Genomic DNA, 25,733 nt, shown 5'->3' on the forward strand with positions numbered 1-25,733 from the left:
AAATTATACGTCAAAATCGATCTGTGATGTACTTTTAGATTTCATCTATGCAGTTTGTCATTTGCATGCTTTACCCTTTAAAAGTGGAAGATGTGCAATGTGCGATGTAGGATGGTGACTCATTATTCAAGTATGTGCCCTTTTCGGGCTTGCTACACACCCACTCGATTCAGAGAAGTTGAGGAATCAAACTGCTTCAATATCTTTGGGGAAATATTGATGTAGAAATATCATTTGTGTTTATTTTTTCCCTCCATAAAAGAGCAATATGCAAATGGGAGCTTTTTGGCCAAGGCGAAGGCTAAGGCATGGAATGGGATGAGAGGCTTAAAGATGCACTGCAGCAGGATGACAACAGATGCCCAGTTAAACGCTAAGTAAGTCCAGTCAAATTTAATGACACGGCTTGAAGGTCTGAGAGACTTTTGCAGCCTAACATCAACATCAAGGGAATGGGCATGTGAGCATAAACATCCCGAAAATATAAGGGTGAATTGAAATCAAATCGTTTCTCAGCATGATGGCCCTTTCAATCCTTAAGAAGAAACAAACCAAGATGGTTACACTTGTACCTTGCTACAATCCATTTTATATTCAAATGGATGACTTCCGTTATTTTCCTTGCATTGTTCACTTCTTTAGTTTATTATATTCAGCGACCAACCTCAAGGCCCAATTAGTGATTTATCGTGTAGCTAACTCATAAGACAAGATCAGACAATCAAAAGTAATCGCCTCTAATCCTCCTTAAATGACACTGCACAGCTAATTGACATTGTGTTAGTCAACAAATCTCACCAGAATTGCAAAACCAATAAAGCAGCCAACCCAATTATTTTTTCCCCCCCATGTTTCCCATTGCTTATTTAAATCCGATGCCACTTTGGGTATGTGGATTGACTTGGGATAAGATTAAAAAAAATGTTCTTCCACTCAAATTTGTTAAATATACCGTATGTTTGAATCGCAGTATTTAAAAAAAAAAAAAAAAAGATTTATAGATCATCTATTTGGCACACTTTTAATTCCAGATTGCTTTCCTTATCCAACCCCATCTTTTTGTTTGTGACACTGGTGGGAATCAGCCCCATTACATATGAAACGCAGTAGCAGCATTAGCAATACATCACATCCATACATCACTCGTGTTGAGGGAGACAGAGACAGAGCCAGAGCCGGAGCCGGAGCCGGAGTCGGAGCCGGAGCCTTCAGGGTGACTTCAGGCGAAGCCAGATTACATCCTGGACTGGTCACAAGTCAATTATAGAGCCCTGCACAGTATTCAACTGTAAGATGGATGAAATTTGTAAACAGGTCTCAGTTCTGCCCAGAGGTGTGGTCAAACACGCTTGTGGTGAGGGACGCGGGAAAGCTCGCTCGCCTGCTCGCTGAGGCTGGCTGTTCGGCTGGCTGGCGGGGGCTCCGCTCACGCTGCACGGCAAAGGAGAGGCGCCGCGAGCCGGTCAAACATAACACGGTAGTTGGTACTCCAACCAGCTCAGTGGCCTAGTAGTAGAGTGTCCGCCCTCAGACTGGAAGGTTGTGGGTTCAAACCCCGGCCGGGTCATACCAAAGACTATAAAAATGGGACCCATTGCCTCCCTGCTTGGCACTCAGCATTAAGGGTTGGAATTGGGGGGTTAGATCACCAAATGATTCCCGAGCGCGGCACCGCTGCTGCTCACTGCTCCCCTCTCCCCCAGGGGATGGATTAAAATCACATGGGGATGGGTTAAATGCAGAGGACAAATTTCACCACACCCAGATGTGTGTGTGACGATGATCATTGGGACTTTAACTTTAATAATTATGACCTACTAACATCTATTAGGACCTACTAACGATCTAATTGAGACAAAATTTGCTAAATGACATTGAACACATTTTGAATGGGTATAGTATATTCACTGTAACAAGCTGGTGTTTACAATATGTACTCATCTTGTGTAGATCACTGTATAAGCCCTTTGACAAAAATTCAAAGAGCTTTTAACAGTCCTAGCCACGTTATCATCCCCTCTTAAAATGATGCAGCACTCATTCTCTATTGTCCTTATCTTCCTCGTAGGAGTGCACATTGCATCAATAGCTGCCCCTAATTAAAAGCCCAGCAACCAGTCACAGCTCTTCAACCCTGAGACTGGATTCAAAAAGACAACTGCAGGCCTTGTCTGCACTCTGCCTGTCTAAGAATTATCTTTTATTAAGCCACTTGCAGGTTGAATGCCAAGGGTCATGCTGATCGTGATCGGCTGCGCTAGAAAAGTCCGCCATGTACCGGATAATAATGCTTTCCAAGTCTAGTATGGAAATGAGAGTCACCTTTATCTCTCTTTTTTTAAGCAGGAATCAGAATGATACAGTGTATAGCGGTGATGGGGCAGAATGTATGAAATAAGATAGAAGTGGCCGGCCCAAAAAACATGATTGGACTGGCTCAACAGAGAGTGGGGGAATGGAGTACTAACTCCAACTCTGTTGCTCTTGATTGCATTGTGCAAACCAATAACTACATCACACACATACAGTCAACCAATTAACTTTCAGTGACAAAACCTCAGACGGAGACACGGGGGGAAGGCAATTTACACAGTATGTCCTTATTTTTACCAGTCTTTCTCTCGGGCTTGATGGCAGGTGGTACATGTAGTGTCGCTACCTTCTTAACTACATTTCTCAGTAGTGCGGTCGTAGAGAAGCCTTTTTTTTTTTTTTAAACATCAAATAGCTTTTCAGAAGTGAAGCTATTTTCGGAATCCCATTGCGATAGTACGGTTGATTTCACAGTTGATCCTTTTTTTTTTGCAGCCAATCACAACCTTAAATGCCTCTATGATTTATGTCACGTATATTTCAAGTTAAAGTCCCAATTTGTTTGTTAACACAACTGCCAGCTAAGCGACTCAATAAAGATTAAAAACTAAAATGTGTGTTTGGAACCTTGTCTCTTCCGCTACCCCAAAATGCTCATTATTGCCGTCTGCCGCTCAAAGCTCTAATGAATTCAATGACATTGGAAAAATGTCAGGTAGCGTCATTAAAACTGAAGAAAGAGATGCCTTTTTTTTTTTTTTGGCTCAAGTTGAGACCTCAATAAATAAATAAATACATAAATAAATAAATAAGATTCAGACGCAACGTAGTATCCCCGAAGTCAAGTGGACTTGTCACATCTAAAATTGGCAAACGGCTACAAGTGTGAATGTTAATCGGTAAAATATGAAGTCAAATTGACTTTCAGAACATTGTGTTGACCAAAGACATTTTAAATTAGGAATGGTCTCTCTACAACCACACCTGGCACTTTTTTCTCCATTATTTATAATTAGTGTCAAACAGTTGACACAAATTTGTGTCACAAACAATAAAGAGCCCCACTGCACTCTTCCATCAGACTCCCTGTGGAGTAGACATAATTGGAATGACAATTACTTACTGCAATTACTACCTATACCATAATAAAACACATGTATGATGACACAATTGCATATCTTTAAGCAAACAATATCAAAAAGCAATGATACATTTGTCTCTTCTAAACAGATTACTCAGGGGAAAAAAAAAAAACACCCCTATGTAGTTATTGGCAAGCGATCGTCTGTGTTGGAAGAATTGTGGAGACGGAGGTGGGTTGCTGGATGCCCTTTCACACGAAAACACAGCTGCAGGCGGCAATTGGAGATAAATGAGCCACAGCCAGAGTATGTGCAGTACAGTATGTTGATGTGACTTAACACACAGTTGAAGCTGATTGGTGGATGCTTATGTCAGAGGCTGAATGGCTGCCCACTCACATTGGGAACAATTGCGAGCCAGAGCGCGGCATAATAGTGCCAACGCTTAGCCGCAACGCCAAAACACGGTGAATTACTGATTACCCATGTCCTCTAAAAAGTCTTTTATTTTCAGTCAGCAGAATATATAATTTAATTTTCCGGTATACAAAGAGACTCATTCAACTAAAATACTAAAAAGAATCAATTGTAGCCACGCGGGGGTTTGCTATATATATATATATATATATATATTTTTTTTGTCTTCAGCCTGCGCTTTATTACCTTTGCCAAGTCCAAAAGTGTGAGGTATGGCTTTGATGGCTATTGGTCTGGTTTACACGCTATAGCAATTGTCTATAAAATGAAGACAGTTGCTAAGGAACAGAATCCGCCCTAGAATCAAAACAAGATGTGTTCTTGAACCTATGTCATCCTTCTGTGCAGGACCAAGATCTCTTTTATAATGTGGAAGGAAGCCCAAATTGCGTGTGCGCCTCAAGGTAATTCCTTGACGTGCACTGCCTCACTCTCTCCGATTGCCACACATTACTTGCAAGCGCAAATACACTGCTGCCATCTTTCAACCTTCCTGGAGCTTTGGCTTTTTTCTTATCAAGGTTGACGTGTATCTCTAATACGCTTGACTAATTTTACCACAGGGAGGCAGATTTATGATAGGATATCATGACCAAGTTGAAACTTAATGTACCTACATGGAATATTTGGTTGCACGAGCTAAACCACAGCTGTATTAAACCAAATCTCATCACACACATTGTTTCCACACTCAATTTTAACAGCGTAAATATTTTTGGGGTTGCTTCTATATTTCTTGACGTTCACTCAGTGCTACAAGACATGCTTATCAAACTCTCAATTTGTTATAAGAAATTGTATACTTAACACTACACAAGGATGGTGGCACACAATTTTGAGGCTGTTTGAATCATCCTCAACAAGTGAGTGTGGAATTTTCAAAGAAGGCGGTTGGCCTCAAATGTAGTCGTTGCATTCGCTGACTGCGTTCAGTTCAGTAGGCAAATAAGACTGCGATACCAATAAAACTATAAATACAAGTAGGTCTCATTGTAAAATACAATGTACTATATACTGCGGGGGTACGACCTGGCTCTTGCTTAGTACCCACAAACATGATTTTTGTTAGAATGGGACATTTTTAATTGGCTGTCGAATGTGTGACCTTGCAACGTAGTTGTTGACAGTCAGCCACTCATAAAAACATGCCCATACATTGTGCCACACTCCGGCTGTGCTCAGCCGAGTCGCTCGCTGTCTGCTGGGCTTTATGAGCCTCAGGATCCTTGGAAGACATTTCATATGATTCTATGAAAATGATTTAGGGAAGGCTCCCGATTTCTCGTCAAGCATGATTGTGCCGCAGTTGACAAAGCCACTGCATAAGGTATATTTGGGTGTGTGAAAAAAATTTGACAGTCCTGAGACTTATCAAACATTTCAGGAATAAGACATCCCAGAGGAGTCATCAACACAAGAGGAACATGATTCCTTTTTTCCTGGAACTACGTATATCCGCCCCATGAAAGGACATTCTTGTCTTCATATTTATGATTGAAGAGCAGTTGTTGAAGTGGGCATATTCGAGACGTTGTATTACTTACAGCAATTACTAATTAACACGACTGCGCTTCTCTGTGACCTTTTAAGCATACAGAAGCCACAGCAGATGTGCGTTTTGGTTGAGTGCGGGATACGGAGAAGCTTGTCACAATGATGGAGACAAATGACGAGGCTCCATTGCTGTAAACGCGTGAGTCAGCCCTCGCCGCAGACAGACGAGGCCATGCGAGATAGGGAAGGCTAGGGTAGGGTAAGGTAAGGTAAGGTAAGGTAGGGTAGGGGGAGCCATAGGAACTGTCCCTGGTTCTGAAACGTTCAACATTCAGAACAGCTCTGCTCTCATTAGAATTCTGGGGGAGATGCATTTGGGCAAGCTGTCCTAACATAGCTGAGTGTTGAATAATTGGTGAGACTGTGTAACACATCACTAAGAAAAATTCCACCTAATTACACCAAGGAACAGACAAACAGATCTTAATGAGGTATTTAGAATTGAGAGTCGAGATCAGAATGTGGCCACTGTGTATTTTCTTTCTGATCACAAGTCCAAGAGAGTCTCAAAGAAGTACTTTTATTTCTCTCATAAAGCCTTAGTCAGTCACCAGGGACAATTGTATTGGGTTGTCAACTTATTTGTAGCCTCCATCTCGCACATAAACGCAGAATCGCACACCTCCATAATGTGTGTGGCGTTATTGGCAAAAACACGATAAGGCATCATGCATTTTATCCCCATAAGCTATTCTTTAAGGCACAGAAAGTGATCCGGTTACATTTAGAAAGTGATGTAACTGTTGTGTTCGTACTACAAATCACTGCCGCGCTTCTTATTGCCTTACTGTCACAGCAATGGAACTAATTTTACAGCAAGTTGACCTGATTTTCCTCAAGGAGCACTGCAGCAATGAACAGAGTGGCATTATTTCCTTATACACTCACTACTTGGTAATAAATTGCTTAATACGGACGACTCGGAGGGCAGCAGTATTCCGAGGAAATGCTTTAAAGCGTGACATGACACAATTAAGCAACAGGTCTGGTGCTGGCGAAAGCCTTCCGAGCAAATGTGTCCATTACAGAGATTGCAAAAAAGAAGAAGAATAGCAACATCTGATGTTAAAGCAAAGCAGCGTGATGTCACAGGTCTGTTAACAGGGGTCTTTTTCGCGGGCACTGCAGAGACCAGGCGGGTGTGGTGACTGCATTCACTCACGCGCAATCCCAAACGCAAACGCAAACGCATCCTTCCTTGAGATGCACAACCACAATTCAAATCCCACATTGGCGACAGGACAGACGTGTGACTATTGAAGTTAACGTCGGTAATTAGAAAGCAGAAAAGAACAAACGTCGCGTTCTATCTATCTCGCTCCCTGCAGCCTCCGGGTGGGCGCACGCTAAACGTGCGCCTTCTTCTCCAAGCCAGGTATTTGGGAGAAAAATGCACGCAATTACAATATGACATCTGCTCGGATGTACTAAGAGTTTAGTATTCTCCACGGACACCTGCACTCTCACATGCACCCACCCACCCACCCACGAGCACCATCGCCACCCTGAGCACAGGCACACGCACACGCTGCCTGCATGGCCACACTTTGTCATTCCTATGCGGCGTTTTCCAGTTTCCAGCGAGCCAGCCAGCCAGCCAGCTTATTTCCAACAAGCTGAATCGAGCTCATAAAATATGCAGGTAAACGGCAACTTGGAAAGCAGCGACAAGCATTTCAAGCACACCATCCCTTTCCATGCTCCACTGAGAACTGACCTCCCAGTCTAACGAATCCCACTCTTCGGTAAACATCCGGAGGATTTCTTTTCATCCAAAAAAGAAAATAAAATAAGAATCAGAGCAGGTGCAAAAGCGGCTCTGTGCATGGAGCCACTCGGGCGGGCGGGCGGTCGAAGCGATTGCCAGTTGCGCTTTGGTTATTATCCTTATGAAATCAGCGTGAAGAGGGGACGTCGACTGGAGGAGGCATCTCGCCGGCGTCCACATCAACTTGAGCGGCACAAATGAGCCATGCTAGGCTTCATAGTCCAACATTTTCTCTCGGCGCGATGCTTGCGACCAATTAAAACACCACTTGCGCTCCAAGGCGAATAGCTCCTGACAAGGCAGGCAGGCAGGCAGGCAGGCGCTCGCTCCTTCCTTCCTTCCTTCTCAGACCATCGCTTCTATTCTTATTCTCTTTATGGGAGGGGAAAAAGGAGCCCTTAAAAATAGGCTGCTTTTTTTTTTTTTTTTACTCAAAGATATTCCTTATTTCGGAATTATTAAGAGCATTTGGCACATATGTCGACTATGCGGAATATTAAAAAAAATAATCCACGCATTTGACTAATCTGCGGAGAAATACACCAACAAAGGGAGCTTTTAAATGCCCTCTTCACCAAAGCTTTCACAACACGTGACTCCAGCTATCCTTTATTGGGAAACGATGTTTTCGACCCATAACAGGCTGGAAGTGGGGGAGGCTGCTAACATGAATGACACTGCCATCTCATAGACTGACTACTCACCATGAGCACGGCAAAGTTATTAAGATGGGTGCAGTGAATGGTGGTCGTGTTTCCACCGGAGCCTGTTATGTGGCAGCCCTCTGCCCTCCAACCACCATGTCCATCCAGCAGGTCAAAGTCCCAATAGGCTGCGGTGGGCTCTACCCCCAGTGCGAAGTGCCTGAGTGCAATAGTGACGGAGTGCACGGCGCTCCCCAGGCTGCAGCCATCTGCGGGAAAACGAAAAGGAAAAAAAAATGAGAGAGAGAGAGAGAGGAGGGTGATGTATTCAGTATATAAAACCTAAAAGTCGATCAGTGCACTCGTTAAAAAAAAGAAAAAGAAAAGTGTGATCGTCGCATGCATGCATGCATGCATGCATACAAACACGCGCATGACGCTGTTTCAAAAGTGCAATCCAGTGGTGCAAAATAAACAAGTCCCAGACACAGGTGGCGTAGTATTTATTTGGAAGGCGAAAATGTGACGCCATAACAAGACAGCATTGACATAGCGGCACGATACATGGTCAAATGGATTTCCTCTTACCTAATTTGGTGAAAGCAACTGGTGTTGACACGCTCCTGCGCTTCCCATCGTCCGCGAGATTGGACGAATTCCCCGTGCACGGGAAGAGTTTGCCATTGCGGAATACGATGAACTGCAGCCTGCAAGTGGAGTTATCAACAGATTGCAAGGCAGAGGAGGAGGTGTGCGGAGCAGCCAGAGGTAAATGGATGGAGGCGACTGCCACGGAGTTCTGCGGATTCAACGCAAAACATCAACATTAAGTCAGCTCATTTGCCAAGGGACACGTGCAGGGGTGGGGAAAAAAAAAAAAAAACAACTCACATCAAAAATAAATCAAGACAAATGGCTTTGTTATCCTCTATGGAAGAAACCATAAAACACAAGAGAGCGCAAGGCAGTGCGAATCCCTTTTGAAGCGTGCCTATTTGGTCAGACTCCCTGCCGCAGAGGTGGAAATGGTTCTTACCATTTCAGCTTGAGGGCACATCAGCACTGCCGTTTGATTTAAAGAGACAACTGGTCTGACTTGATCTTCTTTTCACATGTTGCCCCCCCTCCCAAAAAGAAAAAAAGAAAACTGGTGACACTGAGTGGTTTTGAGAGAAATACACGCATGGAGGTGACATGAAAATGTATTTCATTGCATCTACATGTAAGGATGACTGACTTACTATAAAGTATGACTCATGAGTATGAACACTTTTGATGATGGATGACAGAAATGTGGCAGCACCGACCGAGTTAGTTGCGAGCAACACTGCCTCACTCCTCAGAGGTTCAGGGTTTGGATCTTGCCTCCAGCCTTCCTGTGAGGATATCGCGTGCCACTCTATGTTTTTTTTGCAGAGAAACCGGCCTTCTCCCACATTCCAAAAATATCTATGTTAGTCTAGATGAAGACTAAATGACTTAGAAGTGTGAATGGTGCCAGGGGTGTCACTTGGTTTTGAATTAAAATTGGGTGTGTTAAACAAAACAAAAACGTAAACATTGGCAAAATGAAATACTAAAACCTATGGACATGCATGATTGTTTTTTTGTTTATGAAACTCATTTGCATTTGATAGCCGCATTGACCCATTCGGAAAAGGCTATTGATTTTCATCCTGCCACACGGAACAGTACAAAAGAGAGAACATCTTGGATATATGTGCGTTTTTTTCCAAACATCTTAAGTCGGTGGTCTGTTCTCCACACTACATTGAGTATCGAAATTTGGAAACGTGCTGAGGGGGAACTGAGCCTCTTTGGTGCTGGAAAGGCACTCAAAGAGGAGCCTCTTAGAGCCGTGAACCTCCATCAGCTGACCCCAGGAGGAAACGTTTTCCAAGCAATCTTATCTTGTGTACTTGTCTTCGCATCTCTTTCTACATGAGGCATCAAAAAGATTTACAAGGCTGTGAGTGCGATAGAAGCTGCAGATGTAGACAACGCATTGTTTTCCTGAGCTCGAGCAAGAGTTCCGTAACCCTCTAACACCCGTCACACAAGTGGATAAACTGGCGTATCCTGATGGATGGATGGATGGATGGATGGATGGATGGATGGATGGATGGATGGATGGATGGATGGATGGATGGATGGATGGATGGATGGATGGAGGGATGGAGGGAGGGAGGGAGGGAGGGAGGGATGGATGGATGGATGGATGGATGGATGGATGGATGGATGGATGGATGGATGGATGGATGGATGGATGGATGGATGGATGGATGGATGGATGGATGGATGGATGGATGGATGGATGGAGGGAGGGAGGGAGGGATGGATGGAGGGATGGATGGATGAATAGATGCATGGATGGATAGTGAAGAGCAGCACAGCTTGAGGACAAGCAGAACAGCTGGAGCTCTGACCAGCAGAATTGCTGAAGAGCAGAATGGGAGATTTGCATAATTTTTGTTGTAACGACAAGTAGTCTCATAAGCCGAGACATGGTGAAAGACAGTGTGACCGTGACAAATAGGTGAGTGACGCGAGGATAGCAGAAATTTGTGCTACTTGCTTTGTATGGACAGAGAGAGCTGTGCTGCAGCTCCTCGGGCGGCGCGCCTCTGACTCAGACTGTTACGTCAAAGGCTTGTGCTGCATCAAAAACATTCACTTGACTGCAACAGATGGACAGCAGTGAAAAGCACGCTTGATTATGAGCGCTTAATGTACGTATTGTGTGCAAATGTAAAGGCCGACTTAGCATTAGGTAAACACAGAGAACCAATCGCCTTGGGCCCCGAGCAACATCAAATCTGAAGCCAGTATCAAGATATATACTGTTGGGACGATCTAGGCTACTGAAGATGCAAAACAAAAGTGGATGCGATATCATGCCAGATATAGACCTGCTGAAACTGATTCCAATTTTAGATACTGGATGACAAGCGAAATCGCAGCATGGTGTGTTCTTGAGGACAATGGGACTCTATGGATCTTTCAAGCTCTTTCACAGATTTTTTTTTTTCCTGTCAAGACAGATTACAACAGAGGAGAGGGGATTCCTTCTGGGGAGCAGAGCCGAGTTATTCAAATTGTATTTAAAGCATACCTTATTGTAATTATTGCATGTCAACTCTAAATCAATGGTCAAAGAGTCATTAGCTCAATTCCATATTCTTAAAGATGAAATAAATGACATTTAAAAGTTGTTTGTTTTCATTTGTCTGCAACATCCTGACTTTCAGGAGCCAAACGCAAGTATGGAAATGCCACTTAGGCTTTGTGGTTCTGATGCTTATGTTTACCTCTTGTTAAATTAATTGCTTATTACTACTGTGGTGCAACAACAGAATGTAGTCTTTTCCTCTGCTTCATTATTCATGTGCTCAAAGGAGAGCTTTGGCGCCATGTTTGGCACGGGATTGTTTTGTTTAGAGTTCTCCGTGACATCTACCCTTACTTGTCACTTTATAAATTCTTAATCAACACTTCACGCTCATCCACAACTCCATTTTTGTTGCCACCTCAGCACATGCATAAAACAAGTTGGGGAAAAGAATCGTGCTTTTCCACACACCAAACCACCATTTTAGATTCGCTACAATTGAAGTGTTACAGAGCGGATACGGTGACTTATTTGCAATGGGCTTGATATTCTCATCGTGTCGCTCGTGCACACGGTTACTCCCACATTAATCAAATGGAAATTCCATTTTCCTCATCAAGGGCACAGTGGTACAGCAAACAACAAGAGCAAGGGATTGACTCCTCAGACTAGAAAACAATCATTCATCTCAATGGAATTCATTGGGGATTCAGTCTAGTGAGTACAAATTGGAGTTTAATTCATCGATAAACATTCACCATGGACTAACGGTAGGGATAGATAGACTCGATGCACCAGCAAGTTAAAACAACATCAATGGAAAGCACTTTCTTTCCACGACTAGTTGACGACTTAGTATCTCAAGGATGATCACAGCACGGCCATACAAAAAAACCCCAACAACTGGCTCTATTTTACTGACGTGTATTTGATGTTCACTTGTCACTACCATCTAACAAACAAGTCCCAGGAAAACCAAAACACATCAATTAATAATTTGGGTCCATCTGAGGAAACTGCGACGGTTTAACCATATGTTGAACTCAGAAGACAAGCAACTGGCCTGAAAGGTTTCTTTCTGTCCCTCCATCAATCTAATAGGCGCCAACGCAATTGCACAATAAGCTTGTATTCCTGGTGGTGGTAGTGCTTCCCAGAAAACAGCCAGATTCTTGGAGCATTGTGGGGCTGCCAGGACCAAAAAGCTCTAATGATCGCCTGCTGGAACTGAAGTAGAGCCAGGAACATGCAGACTGAACAGTATGCTTGGAGGACACCAAGCAAATCAAAATTCAAACACTTTTTCCCAAGCCAAGTGTTATTTATGTCCCCTTTCTTAATCATTCCATTTAAATTCATGGAAAATCATTTCTTGCAAATACATCTTGCAAATCCCCCCTACTTAAAAGAAATTCATTTGAAGTTTCCATATTGTTTGTTCAGGTCAGGTTGTTGCTGTAAAAGATGACTCAGAGGTAGGTCATTTGTAATTTGCACCATATGACTCACTGTCTTGCAGCACAAGCCACAGTTTATGCACGTGAAATGGAAACTTGATAGCATGTTCTCTTGATTGTCGATTGTGGTTCTGCACAATCGACAAGCATCTTAATGAAACTCGTTTTTTTTTTCCCCATCTGACCACTTTATAGATCTTAATTGCTGTGCTTTTGACCCCATTTTGCCTCTCTTTGTCACCGTCTTTTCTGTTAAAGTGGAGAAGTTTTTTTTTTCCTAACCAAGCTCATTAATTACAAAGGCAATTGCTTCCTTCAGTTGAAATAAAGTCTAGAGCTAGTACCTGTTAAAATGTTAGGTTTATGTGATAAAAAAAGAACAGACTAAAATAATAATAATTAAAAAAATGAGGAAAGTCCATGTTTTAAAAACAAAGGGCATGATTGTGTTCAAAAACAAGTAATCAGAGAAGCGCTTCAACCATTTACTATTATTTTTAGTTGGTAGCCTAATTTAGCAAAATGAGGTTAAAACGGCAACACCGATATCCATCCAATATTCAACCATTAAGTCTGCTCTAAACTGAGTGCTAGTAAAGGTTTATGGTGCATAAAAGAACCTGAAAGTCACAAACCTATTGGGCATCAACTACATTACACAAATTGTCTCATTGGCCATCAGTAGTGTAAAAATATCATCGCCAAACAGCAAATACTAGTGATACTGGCTGAAGTGACGTTACAGTAGCCAGCTATCTTATGTCATCATATAAAAAAAAAGAAAAGCTGCAGACAGTTTGAATGCAGAGTGAGTCCACTAACAAGATGAGCCCAACTGCTGGCAAAAGCAACAGATGATCCCCTCCTCTTTAGGATTCCACTCGGATTCCATGCGTAGACCACTGTGTCAAGAGCTCCAGTATGGATTAGCCAGGCTGGGAGTTGCTTACGCTCTTCAGGAGAACAGAGTGCTGTGCCACAATGGATTACACAGCTGGGGAAATTCTTACACACTTTAAAGAGGATTGAATAGAAACAGCAGGTAGATGCACGGACGGACGGACGGACTGACGTCATGCATAATCATTAAGTTCTCTGCTAGGAGCGGGGCTGCTTTCTTTCTCGCAAGTAACCACGTCTTTTCAATTCAACATTTGGGATTCATGTTCAAACTTGAATAACAAAGACTGAGAATCAACTTATTTAAAGCATTTCAGAAAAGTCAACCAGTTAACCAGCTGTGTCACCGTTTTTGGTAGAAATGAAATTATTACATTGAAAATAATTTACCAATAGGAGTCAAGCAAATTTCTCAATCAGAACTGATTTGCAATTTGTGGGGAAAATACCACTGATGGTGGTTGAATGGATACTATCTCTTTTTGTCTTCACCATGAATCTGATTAATACTAAATGTTTTTCCATGATCACTCGCGTTTTCCTCAACTAATCTTTAACATTCTGCCAGGGTATGCTAACTTAAAGGCACAAGTGTGTGCATGCTCCTGACTCCGAGGAACATGAATAATTAACTGCAAGAGCTGTGTTTAATGCAGCATGGAGTTCAAACAGCAAAGTCATTAATTCGGTGAAGAAAAAAAAAAAAAACAGTTGTCAATCAGGGGGTCCTTATTTAAGTATTTGGCCAGCCAGCACATGTACATGCATTCCTCTCTGTAAACCTGAGAAAATTGCTCATTCAAAAAAGCCCTCACAAAGGCCTTCTATTGTTTATGTATTTTTTTAAGAAAAAAGACGAGATGCAAGAATATATGCCCACCCCAGAAACCACACCAAGCCGCCTAAAGACATTAAAAAATATATATATATATTATTTGGGTGCTCTATATAACTTCATATAATGAATACAGCCCAATACACAGTGTTCTTCCTTCTTTCTAAGCGTGTATAAAATGTGAACTTTTCATCCTGTTTTATCAAAAAGCATTGGTGTAAACTGGGACTATGTGGCTTTATTGAGCTATCTATAAATACGGATAAATATCACATGATTGCGATTTTCCGTTGTAGCTACAGTCATCTTGCATTGCTTGACACAGCAGTCTGAAATCGGGTTTCTGAAAATGTAATGGATAACATCTAGACAGTGGGCAATAAAAAGGGAGTTATCGGCGCAAAGCAGCATCCGTCTGAATCTAGAAGTGATAATAATGAAAGAACCCATTCAACAAAGACGGCACAAGTTGTTATCGTTGAGAACAGTTGAGCTCCCAGTTGTGCCATCATAACATCAGATAATATTTGTATTGAGAACGTAATAATTGTATAACAACTGCCCTTAGAGGGACATAAATAGGAGGAAATCCATTTTGCAACAATAGCAGGACTGTAAATTAGAGGAAAAGCTAATTAAAATGTTATAAAGCCATTAAGTATGCTTCCAGACATTTTATTGAGCTCACTTTTATAAATGATTGTAGATAAAAATACCGGGTCCAACAATCGCAGACTACAAATTCTCCTCGGTGCGAGTGTGAACAATTGTTTGTTTGTACGTGCTTTGAAACGATCCCATCTTCTAACTAATCATGTCTTGCTGACAGACAGTCAGTGGGTGGCCTCAAGCTCACCAAAACTTAAGCTTAAGCATGAAATGTTATACTGGTCACAACCGGCTTTAAGGTTAGTGATAGGCAATGTTTTGTTTCTTCTATTGAACGTAGCTACCTCCCATAGAGTTGATCACAGCGTGAGCATATGAAAGCAGCTTGCAATACACAAGAGGGAGCAGATGAATTTCAAGGACTCCCCGCTGCTGCATCTTCTCCTTCTGCCTTGGCAAGATGACAGACACTAAGGAGGACGAGAAATGAGCGTCAATCCGACGACATGATTTGTCGTCCTCGCCAAAAGGTTGAAGTTGAAGCCGGACAAAGGTGATGAAACGGCCCGGCCGAGTCATGGGAAGAAAGCCCTTTTCTGCTTTCAGCCTCTTGGCCAGAGAAGAATAGCACGAGATTATGAGCTTCATCATTTTATCCCATGTCTGGCAATTGATGATTGTTGTTTTTTTCCAGATGTCAAAAGAACCTTTGATCAATTTGCGGGAACAGTTAAGTGCATTCATAAAGTGGGTGACAGTGTGATGCCAACACAGCCAGATGATTGATGAATGTGATCCGATAGTGGCGGCGGAGAATATATCAGCGCTATGTCCTCAATGGTGACAAAATTAATTACATTACACGAATACTACTGTATTAAACAAACGACATGTTCAACTGTTGTAAATTATTGAAAGATCGGCAGAGTACTATATATTATTGCTGTGGCTGTGCTGGACATCCGTGAACAATGTCAATTTGACTATACTGATTTTATCAATTGCGTTTAACCCTACAGTGAAGAATGTGCTTGCACCAGTCACTTGAACATTTCTGCAGATTGCAAATATTGTCTTATCATATATCGTTATCATATCATATATTAGATAAAAGGTTAGGGAAGACTGGCCTGGAGTATTCTTGTTTCTACAATGGCGCACATTTGATTTTATATTTAACCACACTGTGGACATGACTATAGAGGCAAGCTCAATAGAGAAATGAGCAATTTTTTGTTCAGAAGTCAGAGTGGATTCTGGTGCAAATATAAGCGGGCATAGTAAAATGGTAATGGCTAAAATAATAATAAAAAAAAATAATTGGGTGAATTCCTCTTTTACACACACTCACACAAAGACAACAGACTATACAGGACAAAGGTAGAAAAAACAAATTATCTCGGATAGTTTGACAAAGTACTTTGTATGATAAATGAATGTATCGCGGCTACAATTGAGGAAGAAGAAAATGAGGACATACAGCAGCAAATGAATGCAGGCTTGCTTCGTTAAATGACTCTAACATGAGTGATCCCAGGCAATTGGAGTAAATGATGACATTTAAACCACAAGGTTCAGCATGTCCTGCACATTAGTCTATACGGGAAAAAGATGGACAAAACGTACCTACTCCTCCGCCAAGGGAAATTTATCTTTGTCACTCACTCATGGTAACACACAGCCGTCCGTCCGTCCATCCATCCCTTGAGCCTTCTGGCTTTGACTCATTGATGGAACCATTTGTCTTCCTCATTACTCGACACACAGTATCATCTTGTTCCCAGCGTAGGATGGGATTTGCTAAAGGCTTGCACGTGCTAAAGTGGCCACAAACACAAACATCTGACCGTCAGTTAATCTGAAGAGGACACGCAATTAGATTTATTTAGCATATGCAATTTGATTCATCTGATAAACAAAATGTGATGATGCTTGATCTTGCGTCTTTAAAGGGACACTGTTTTCACTGGTTTTCATTTTTCAATCTTGAGTCATTTTAAAAAGCCACTATCAATTTCTAGAATATGCACGTTATATCATCCATTTTTTACATAATCGTGGGTCTAGTAGTCTCTACTTCTATGACATGGGTCTTATGGTAACATTTCCAGATTTCTTTGCACATGTAGTGATTTCCCAAATGTTCCATGGCAAGGTAAAGCACTTTTTCGCCATGACTATTTCACCCACTTTATTCGGGCATTCTGTGACAATGCACATGGAATTTCATGCCTACTATTCATAAATCAGGCACTTAGTCTGAGCATGTTTTAGCTCTAGCTGCTAGATAGATCCACCTGTCTGCCTCATGCCCCTCTTTTGTCACATACCACCATCAAATAACATTTTCTAGTTTTTGTCACCTTCTTGACATCAATTAGTATTCGTTACCTCTCGCCGCCGTGTTTTGCAGAGCCGGCGGACACACTATTCCACAGCAACAGAGCACAATTGAAGTAAGTCTTTGTCCTGGACATGATTGTTAGGAATTATGTTAAGGGGACCACCCCTGCATAATGGCAGATGTACGTTCCGAATACATTTACAAGCATGAATACATGCAAGTCACAGGCACTTGCAGCCAACTCCCTTTTGATTCAAATGAAGTGACTAATACTCTTAACGCCGGGTGCCGTTTTAATCGGACGTTTGACTGCAGTTTAACACCCATGTAATTAACTGGAGCTTGTGTCTAGCTTGTCAAATCCAAACAACATCATCATCACACGCTCTCTGGTCAATATGAAAATGCACAAGTTACTAATCCTACTTTTCTTCAGAGATAACTGTGCACATTGGGTCCTAACATATTCCAATTAGAGGCAAATTAGCAGCACATTAAACATTCATATTCATAAAGTGGCATGTTTACTGAATAGAGATAAACTAGGTCATATTTGGTTGTTTCAGATGCCTGTGTTTACTGTGCGGCAGGCGGCTGCTGGCTCAATTGTGCTGCAACAGTGTCCCCAGATAGAAACTTAACCCGGAGGCCAGCTGATGCATACGCACATCACACACACCATAATGTAAAAAAAAGTACATCTAGTACCACCAGCCCTCAAGTGGAAAAATAAGTACATAAACACACCCACGTGGTGCAATTAAAAGGCAGTGAAGCTCTGTGGAGCAGAGAAAGGCTGTCTGAGAAGAAAGAGGTGTGGAGAGGGAGGACGCACTACTTGCTCAGCCTACAGGCTGCTACTAATTACCTGTCAATGGTGAGGAAAGGAGAGGTCTTAAGTAGTAAATATTCTTCCAAATTCTTACCTTCCGTGAACCATACAATCTGCAAAGCAGGTCAAGAATAGTGCCAACTGACTTGGGAAATTGCTATGTACCTACTCATTAGTTGGAAATCATTTCCAAACAAAAGTGAATTTAGTTGTAGTGGGATGACAACTGGGAGTAAGGTAGAGCCTGGAAATATTGCAATCATTATAAATAAACGACATCTGTCGTTTTTTAGGGTGGGAGTGGATTTATAGATAAAAATCATTGAAGAAAAAAAAAAAAAATCAACCAGTCACACACACACAAATGCACTGAGCGGGAATTTTGGTCCAGTTCAGTAATTAACCTCAAAGTGATCACAGGATTACAAAAAGTGTTAGTCTGTAGTCTGTGCACTTTGATTACCGATGAGCAGTAAGGGAAAAGTGAAACTTGAAACGCTGGAAAAACCCATTCCTCAAAGTCACATCCTCCATCATCAGACCCCCCAAAACCCCAAATCATTTCTGATCCATTTGTGAAGGTTTTGCAGTGCAGCATTCACAGCATGTTGTGCAACGCAGTATTAGGGCTGATTGAAGAGTTAAAGGAGTGCAGCTACTTTGTATGACTAGAGCGCATTTATTGATGCACCCGAGATACAAATAAATGCATCTCATGCAGAGATCACACTCTTAGCAGAAAAAAAGCCTTTCTCGTGGAGAAAATATTCTTTTCACGTTTTGTCTACTGCCACTGCTGTGCCATTTTATATTCAAGCCAGTTAGAAAAAAAGCCATTTGGAAAGGGTTTTATCATTTATCATGATGAGGCAGTGCAGTTCAACACAACGGCAAACCACAACCGCAATAAATAATGTTTTTCAACTAATACTTTGGAGACGTGTACTGTTTATCACATTGCAAGTGGCTACAAACGTCGTGGCCGCACTATGTGTATTCAAAGACAGGCGCCTCATGGAAGACCACAGTGTTGTTGTTTGTTTTCAAACTCCTTTAGTACATCGAGTGGGAGCCTCCAAGGCCAACGTGCACTGTCCAAAGCAAGGTCTTGTTATTGACTGTTTGATGAAAGCCGTTTAAATATACAAGGACACTAGTACAGAAAATGCTAGTGCACTCGGAGATGTTTATGGAGCCAAAGAGCTGAGCTGAGCTGAGCTGAGCTGAGCTGAGCTGCAAACTCTGAGAACAATTCAAGAGGGATAAAATTCAGTGGCTTCTACTGAAAAAAGCTGTGCAGATGCAAAACAGAAATCCTTAAGCAGACTTAAAAAAACAACAACGTTGCTCTGTTGCTTTTACATCCTATCGATATGAAATTCAGTCAGTTTCTAGTCCCGAAACGAAGCTATAGAGCTGGAATGAAATTAGGCTAAATCGAGAAGCAAACGTGCGCTTATTACTGAACTGACAAATTGGATGTGCAAGTGAACGAGAGGACCTTCAGAAACATGGCTGATGACGAAGCCCGTTCTGGTCCTAAAGCCTCAATTGGATCAAAGCCAAAGCTGTGGGCAGCCAAAAGGAGGACCAAAATGTTGGTGTACCCTTGTACGCGTAATCATCAAGATTTTTATCTGCGGCAGGGACATTAAACCTTTGGCGAGATAACGTTCCTGCTTCTTGCACAACAGAGTTTACACACCCCATTGTTGTCCTTTATTGTATTCCAAATACTATATACGAGCGAAACCATAACTAGATCATAGCCTGCACCAAAATGAACTTTGACACAAAGCAACCAATCTAGTCAATGAATGTGTACATTCAAAATGATCCATGGTGTTGCAAACTAGTGAATAAAAATGTCTAAGTGCAGACATTGTTCTATTTTTCACTGTACACTGATGATATGATAGGAGTAATTATGCACCCCAGCTCTATGCGCTTAAGGCAAAAGCACTCGTATGCTCTATTTGCTGCAAGGACTATAAAGACACATGCCTTTGTTCCACCTCAGGAAGAACTTGCTATGCAATTTGCTCAAAATGCAATTACCTGGCTATCAGTGCATGCAAAAACGGAATCCAAAGAAAGTGAATGAAGTGAAATGGCCCTAACTTTGCCCAGGGCATTGTGAACTGAGGTGAAGACGTGTTTATTCAAGTGAAACTTTCTCATGCCGTGCAATAAATTTATCTTAAGCAACGAAGAAACGGCTAATGAGCTTCAAGGATGACTCCGTGCAGATGACTGACTGGGCTAGGAACGTTCGAGCTGCATGTTTCATTTTGCTTCTGTAAAAATGGCTGAGACAGGTATTCCATTTGATATCGGCCTCGCTTTTCCATCCTTCCATTTCCGTTCAAATGAACATAAGAAATTCACATTTGATTAACTTTCATGGCTGGTCGACTGGTTAGCATGCCCACCTTGGGTGAATTTGTTCTATTAACCAGGAGAAATCATTTGGTTATGCACACGACCAATTGGTGTTATCAGGAGAAAAAGAAAAGCACACCATTTGATAAATAGCAGCTATACAGGGAAGTAAGCAATTTGTACCAGGTCTCCCCAGTGTTGAGCAAATTACTTTCAGTAATGTCATTTGTTAAAGATACTAATTATTATTCCCCCAACAAGTACTTGAATTAGGAAGAGAATTACTTCTTCATAATTCTAATGGGTTATTAGGGAAAATTATTAGAACACAGCTCTGGTCCTTTACATGGAGTAGACTAGTCATTTCAATTTATTGGACTTTAAACCACAAGCGAGCGGCACAAGCGTTTGTTTGTTTGTTTCGACTTGCGTATTATCTATCATCTTTCATTACAATTTCATTTAATTATCAGCCGACTTGCCGAAATCGGAAACAGTTTTGAAATGTTTTGTGTATGAACAGCATCCATCTTCTGATTGACTAATAAATGTGACTACCTTAGTCAACCATGATCACTTCAAATATATGATCATAATTGATAATGTAGGCAATTAATTAGATGAAGTTTGAGTGGAAATGAATGCCATTTATTTATAACGCCATTAATCCCATCATTGTGTCTCCCAAGAGGCAAAAGCTTTGCAGATTGAGGAACATTTAATTAGCACCTCAATTCCACCTCTTGGAGTTTATTTTTCAGCCTCCAATTTTAAAGTCCATCTGGAAACATTACAGGGGGCACATTGGGAATAATTATTTAGTCTTGCATTGTCCTCACCAAGTGTAACATATAAGCCTGCATGAACATGCGCAGACTGTTGCACAAACAGCCCTGAGGTAAAACGTAGTCAAGTACTTAAGCTGCTGCCAAAGCGCAGACATGACAGTCTCACCAGACAAGATTAGAAAAGTGGAATAAGCTCAGTAGCACAAACATGGCCACTGACTCGGTCTTGGCAGACCAGCACACCAACACCATCTACTCTCACGCAAATGATTGAATTACCAAACAATTTGCTGTTCTGCAATTTTAGAGCCATACATTTTCCATCTCTGCTGCTTAAGATATTGCCTGCTGAGACGATCTTTTTTTTTTCACATGCAATGGCAAAAGGACGGTGTCAGCAAGATTGAGCCGATTTAAAGTGACAGGTGCACAAGGCCGTACCCAAAAAACAGCCATCTACCAAGTCCCATCCGTGTCACCTGTCCGCCAACCTTATCACAAGCTGATTTGTTGTGTCATGTAAAAGCTGAAAAGAGTGTCATGGTTATTTCTGCCTCACAAAAATAAACAAGCCACCCCAAAGACTGAACCGTAATAAATATATCACGTTGTTTCGAAATAAAATGATTAGTATGCATCGTCAGTTCTAGAACCTGGGTTTCCTGACATGAGGGAGAATTGTGTGAGCAAATATAGGAAGAGAACATTTTCAAACATTACCATGCTGAGATGACTGGCCGCTGAGCTTCGATTTATCGTGTCACATTTGAAGTTGAGGAACGATTCGCCCATGGCATCGTGTTCTCGTCTCGTATCCTTGTACTTGGGGACGTGGCTTTCCGACGTGGTTGACAACGGAGGCCGTTGGAGCGCCGTGCAAGACAGACCAAGAAAGTTGGTGGGACGTATCAGAAAGGCCTCCAGCGCGATGTTTGCGGAGACCTTCCAAAAGAAGTAGCAATGTCAAGAGGCAAGTAGAGGAGAACATGTTTCAATTCCACTCATGCTCATATTTAAAATATATCATTTATTCCCCTGTTGAAACGGACACAGTGTATGAAAATGACATCAGATGTGCTCAGGTTGTAAATGTAATTTGACCAAACCCAGAAAACAGGTCAGGCGTGACTGGTAGGATGAGATGAAACATGCATCATATTCCTTACCTTGGAAATGGCTCGATTGTCTCCAGTCAGCGCCAGGTCAGCAATGCGCTCCACGCACTGAACAATCCGAGTGCATGCTCTCGCTTCGTTCTGGGCCATCCACAGGATGTGCTCCTCTACCAGCATCATGTTGCTGGCTATCTCTGAAATATAGTCTCCCAGCTGCAGAGACGTAAAGGAATCATGCATTCAGATCCATGCATATGCAAAATGATTTTTAAGCTCGGACACAAAGCAGCTGATAGATCACGCACATCAATCAGGTCAACAATTTATAATTTGGGATCACAATTGCGAAGGGAGGAACAGTGGCTTCATTCATTATGGAGATATTTAATTTAGATTAGTAGCTCCGAAGGGGAGTAATTACTTCCCTGGGATGCCACCTTGCTGTTTACTTACTGTACCTCTCATTGTTGCTTCATTTGACTATTTCTCATTCGATGAATAGGTGTGGTCTCGGCGGCCTCGTCTAATACTTCAAATATCCCCTAATAATAGATCTTCCCTGGTGCCCCGTTAGGGCTAATTGGACACGTGAGAATTCAGCTCAGCGCTACCTGACATTCAATGCGATTTGGGGTCTCTGATTGCCTTAGGCCAAAAGATAAGTTCACTTTAAGCAAAACGAGGCACGTCTTCCTTCCAGGGTGATTGTCATTCAGGCAACGGGGCGGAGAGGAAACGGAAAATGCAACAACTTCATTCCTGCGGTCAATTAAGGTTACAGATACCCATTTGGAATGACTTTTTAGCAAGTCCCAGCTTTCTCCCCCTGAATGTCTTTTTCTATTCACTCAAAAGAAAAGACATTGTTGTCGTCGTCGTCGTCGTATGAGCTTGCAAAGCTGCCGGAATGACAAATCCCTGCTTGAAGACAGTTTAGTGCTTTTTAAAGTTTGTAAAAAGCAGTTTCATTTGGACAAAAACACAAACATTATACTGGACTTCACAAAGATTGCGCAGTCCCGAGACATCCACATATCACCAATCAGACAAATACTATTTAACATCTTCAGAAAGAAATGAAACACACATTTTGCGGAAGAAACTTGGCAGGACACCAACTATTTTGTTCACGTGCACCAATTGTGTTTTTTTTTCTGTTCCCACTTACTTTGTTGTGTGTCTTTACCAGCCTGGTCAGTCTCTCAACTAGGTGTGTAACAAAGATGACATCCATGACATCAGTGAAGTGAGCTGCCCTGCTGGTGAAGGCCACTAATTGCTGGCCCAAAGGCTGAGCATTGCTGGTGTTGACGGTAATCTGTCGGAAAATGGAGCATATTTTGAAAAGCATGTCTACCTTGACATCCTGAGTTTTTCAAACTGTTAGTGATGCCGCTTTTTAAAGATACCTGGGTGAGCTCATGTAGCACACGTGTGAGTTCACTGGCATAAGGGCACTGAGTGTAATCCTCTTCATCCCACCGTCCAGTCCGGTCACAGCGCCGCCATGCCTTCTTGTCCTTATGGCTGGAGGGCACCGGAGCGTTGCCCGAAGGGTGAGGCGCAGAACCAAAAGTGGCAGGAGCGCAAGGTAAAAAAGCCAAGATGCCCGCTAGAGTCTTTGGCCATCTGCAAGTACAAGATCATTATATTATCCAAAAGATCTCTGCGTCTTGACTGCACAAAAATGAAAAACAACACAACTTAATGCACCCGATGGTACATCATATCCTTGTTCTTAGCAATTGACATTGTCTGCATACTATTATTTATTTAATATACACCTAAAAAGACAAGAGAGGACTTTTGGTTCCTCCCAACAGAAAGTTCATCCAACCGTGTTCTATATGGATTATCCGGTTCAGGGTAAATGGGATCTGGATACTGCCTGAAAGAAATGCGTCACACCGCTCCCCACTCAATTGTAAAGCACGGACACTCAAATTCGCACTGAGTTGAAATGAATGCAAGTCAGGTGAGTGAACCACTGCACCCCACTGGAACCGAAATTGAACCCACTCTGTCTCCACAGCATCTACAGGAAGTACTGCATGCTTTGATTCAACGTGAAGAGATGGAGTTTCCCGGTACCTATGGTGGACAGGGAGCTGCCCTATCTGGCAACAACCTGACTCAACAATTGTGCAGGGAACCTGAGCACATGGCTTCCTTCTGCCTGGCGCCAGCACTGAAAGTTCATCTCCTGGGACGGAATCAAAACATGTCGGGAAGTGCACAGCTTCATTCATTGTTGAGTGGCAGGCGTAAGGACAACTAGTCAACTGCTCCCAGGTTGCCCAAGCATGCCTCTGCTCTGGCTCCCACTACCTGGTAATAAATGCAATTCAAATGGTCCCAAACTAAAAAAAAAAAAAAAAGGGGGCTCGTTTTCCAGCTCATTAAGCCAGTCCGCCAAGAGAGGCTGAATGTGTATGCTTATGCAGCGGAGGAGGGCGAGGATGACAGCTACACACTCGCGTGATAAGCAAGGATGTGGTGGGCTTTACTGGTAATAGAATGGTGGTGTGTCATTTTTTTTTCCCCCTGGGAAAAGAGCAAAAGGAACAAATCCTCCCAGATTCATAGCAGTGAAGTAAAGGTCACACACAAGAGATTGTTATACGTGTGGGACTTCATCTTTGTATCGATATGAGAGTGAAAATAGCACATTGCTCATTTATGCTCTATAGCGGTTGCCACTGTTGTCCAACCTGCGTTTTCCCATTGTGGCTCAGTCATGACCCAATTCATCGATAGCCAAAAATAATTAGGAAAGCATACTGTTTAAAATTAGCCTTTGTGTATCATATACACACGCACGCAATACTTTTAGAGCTACTGCCCACCTGCGACCCACCAGGTCAGATGTAGGATTAGTTTGCATTGAATTAGCGTTGAATCCAGAAAACAGCTGTAAAGCTGGGATAGGCTCCAGTACGCCCGCGTCCCTCGTGGGAGTCAGATGATGGATGGATGAAGTTTCAAATGTGGTGAGGTCAGATGAAATCATGTTTGACTTGTCTAAGAATACGATACCTTGACAAGATGAATTTGGAGGTAGATGTGGTGAAATGTTCTGCTAATATTCAATTGCCACAGCACATTTTGAAGGTAAAGAAAGTGATTTTTTTTTTTCACTGACCATGTCAGTGATCTAACTTCAAGCCAATAGAGCATACTTTTCAGTTATTGAAGGCAAAAATGTAAAAGCAGCAAAGGCCGTGGAACTCATTGAAGCAAAAAAATGTTCTTCAGAGTGTTCCAAAGCATTCAGGAATTGAAAAACACTTTGTACAAATATCTCAGAGACCCTGCCTGGAAATAAGGGTTGCCGAGACTCATCTGCGAGGACTCATGCTTTGGAACCGAAGGGTCACAATTTGACTCCAGCTATGGACATAAAGGAAAATAATGCTACACACCAAAACTCTTAAAATCCAAGAAGTCCATATATAGCTTGATGGAAACCTGTGGCCCTTAATCCTATTTTTTATTTATTTGTATTTCTTTTTTTTTTTTTATTC

General features: G+C 42.1%; 1 protein-coding gene across 3 annotated transcripts in view; it reads right to left on the minus strand.

Moving 5' to 3' along the window:
• Positions 1 to 25,733, minus strand: part of LOC125978446 (adhesion G protein-coupled receptor A1) — a 67,135-nt gene that overhangs the window by 19,262 nt on the left and 22,140 nt on the right. The window contains exons 9-14 of one of the 3 annotated variants that reach the window (XM_049735797.2): positions 23,619 to 23,838; positions 23,378 to 23,527; positions 22,261 to 22,422; positions 21,815 to 22,036; positions 8,427 to 8,637; positions 7,899 to 8,107 (exon numbers count right to left, since the gene is read on the minus strand). In XM_049735797.2, coding sequence (XP_049591754.1) covers positions 7,899 to 8,107; positions 8,427 to 8,637; positions 21,815 to 22,036; positions 22,261 to 22,422; positions 23,378 to 23,527; positions 23,619 to 23,838 — 1,174 coding nt within the window. Of the gene's footprint in view, positions 1 to 7,143; positions 7,839 to 7,898; positions 8,108 to 8,426; positions 8,638 to 8,874; positions 10,850 to 21,814; positions 22,037 to 22,260; positions 22,423 to 23,377; positions 23,528 to 23,618; positions 23,839 to 25,733 lie in introns of those variants that run through there. The other 2 variants (XM_049735798.2, XM_049735799.2) reach the window with 2 other exon arrangements.

Source organism: Syngnathus scovelli, chromosome 12, assembly GCF_024217435.2.
Source record: "Syngnathus scovelli strain Florida chromosome 12, RoL_Ssco_1.2, whole genome shotgun sequence".
Classification (NCBI taxonomy): Eukaryota; Metazoa; Chordata; class Actinopteri; order Syngnathiformes; family Syngnathidae; genus Syngnathus; species Syngnathus scovelli.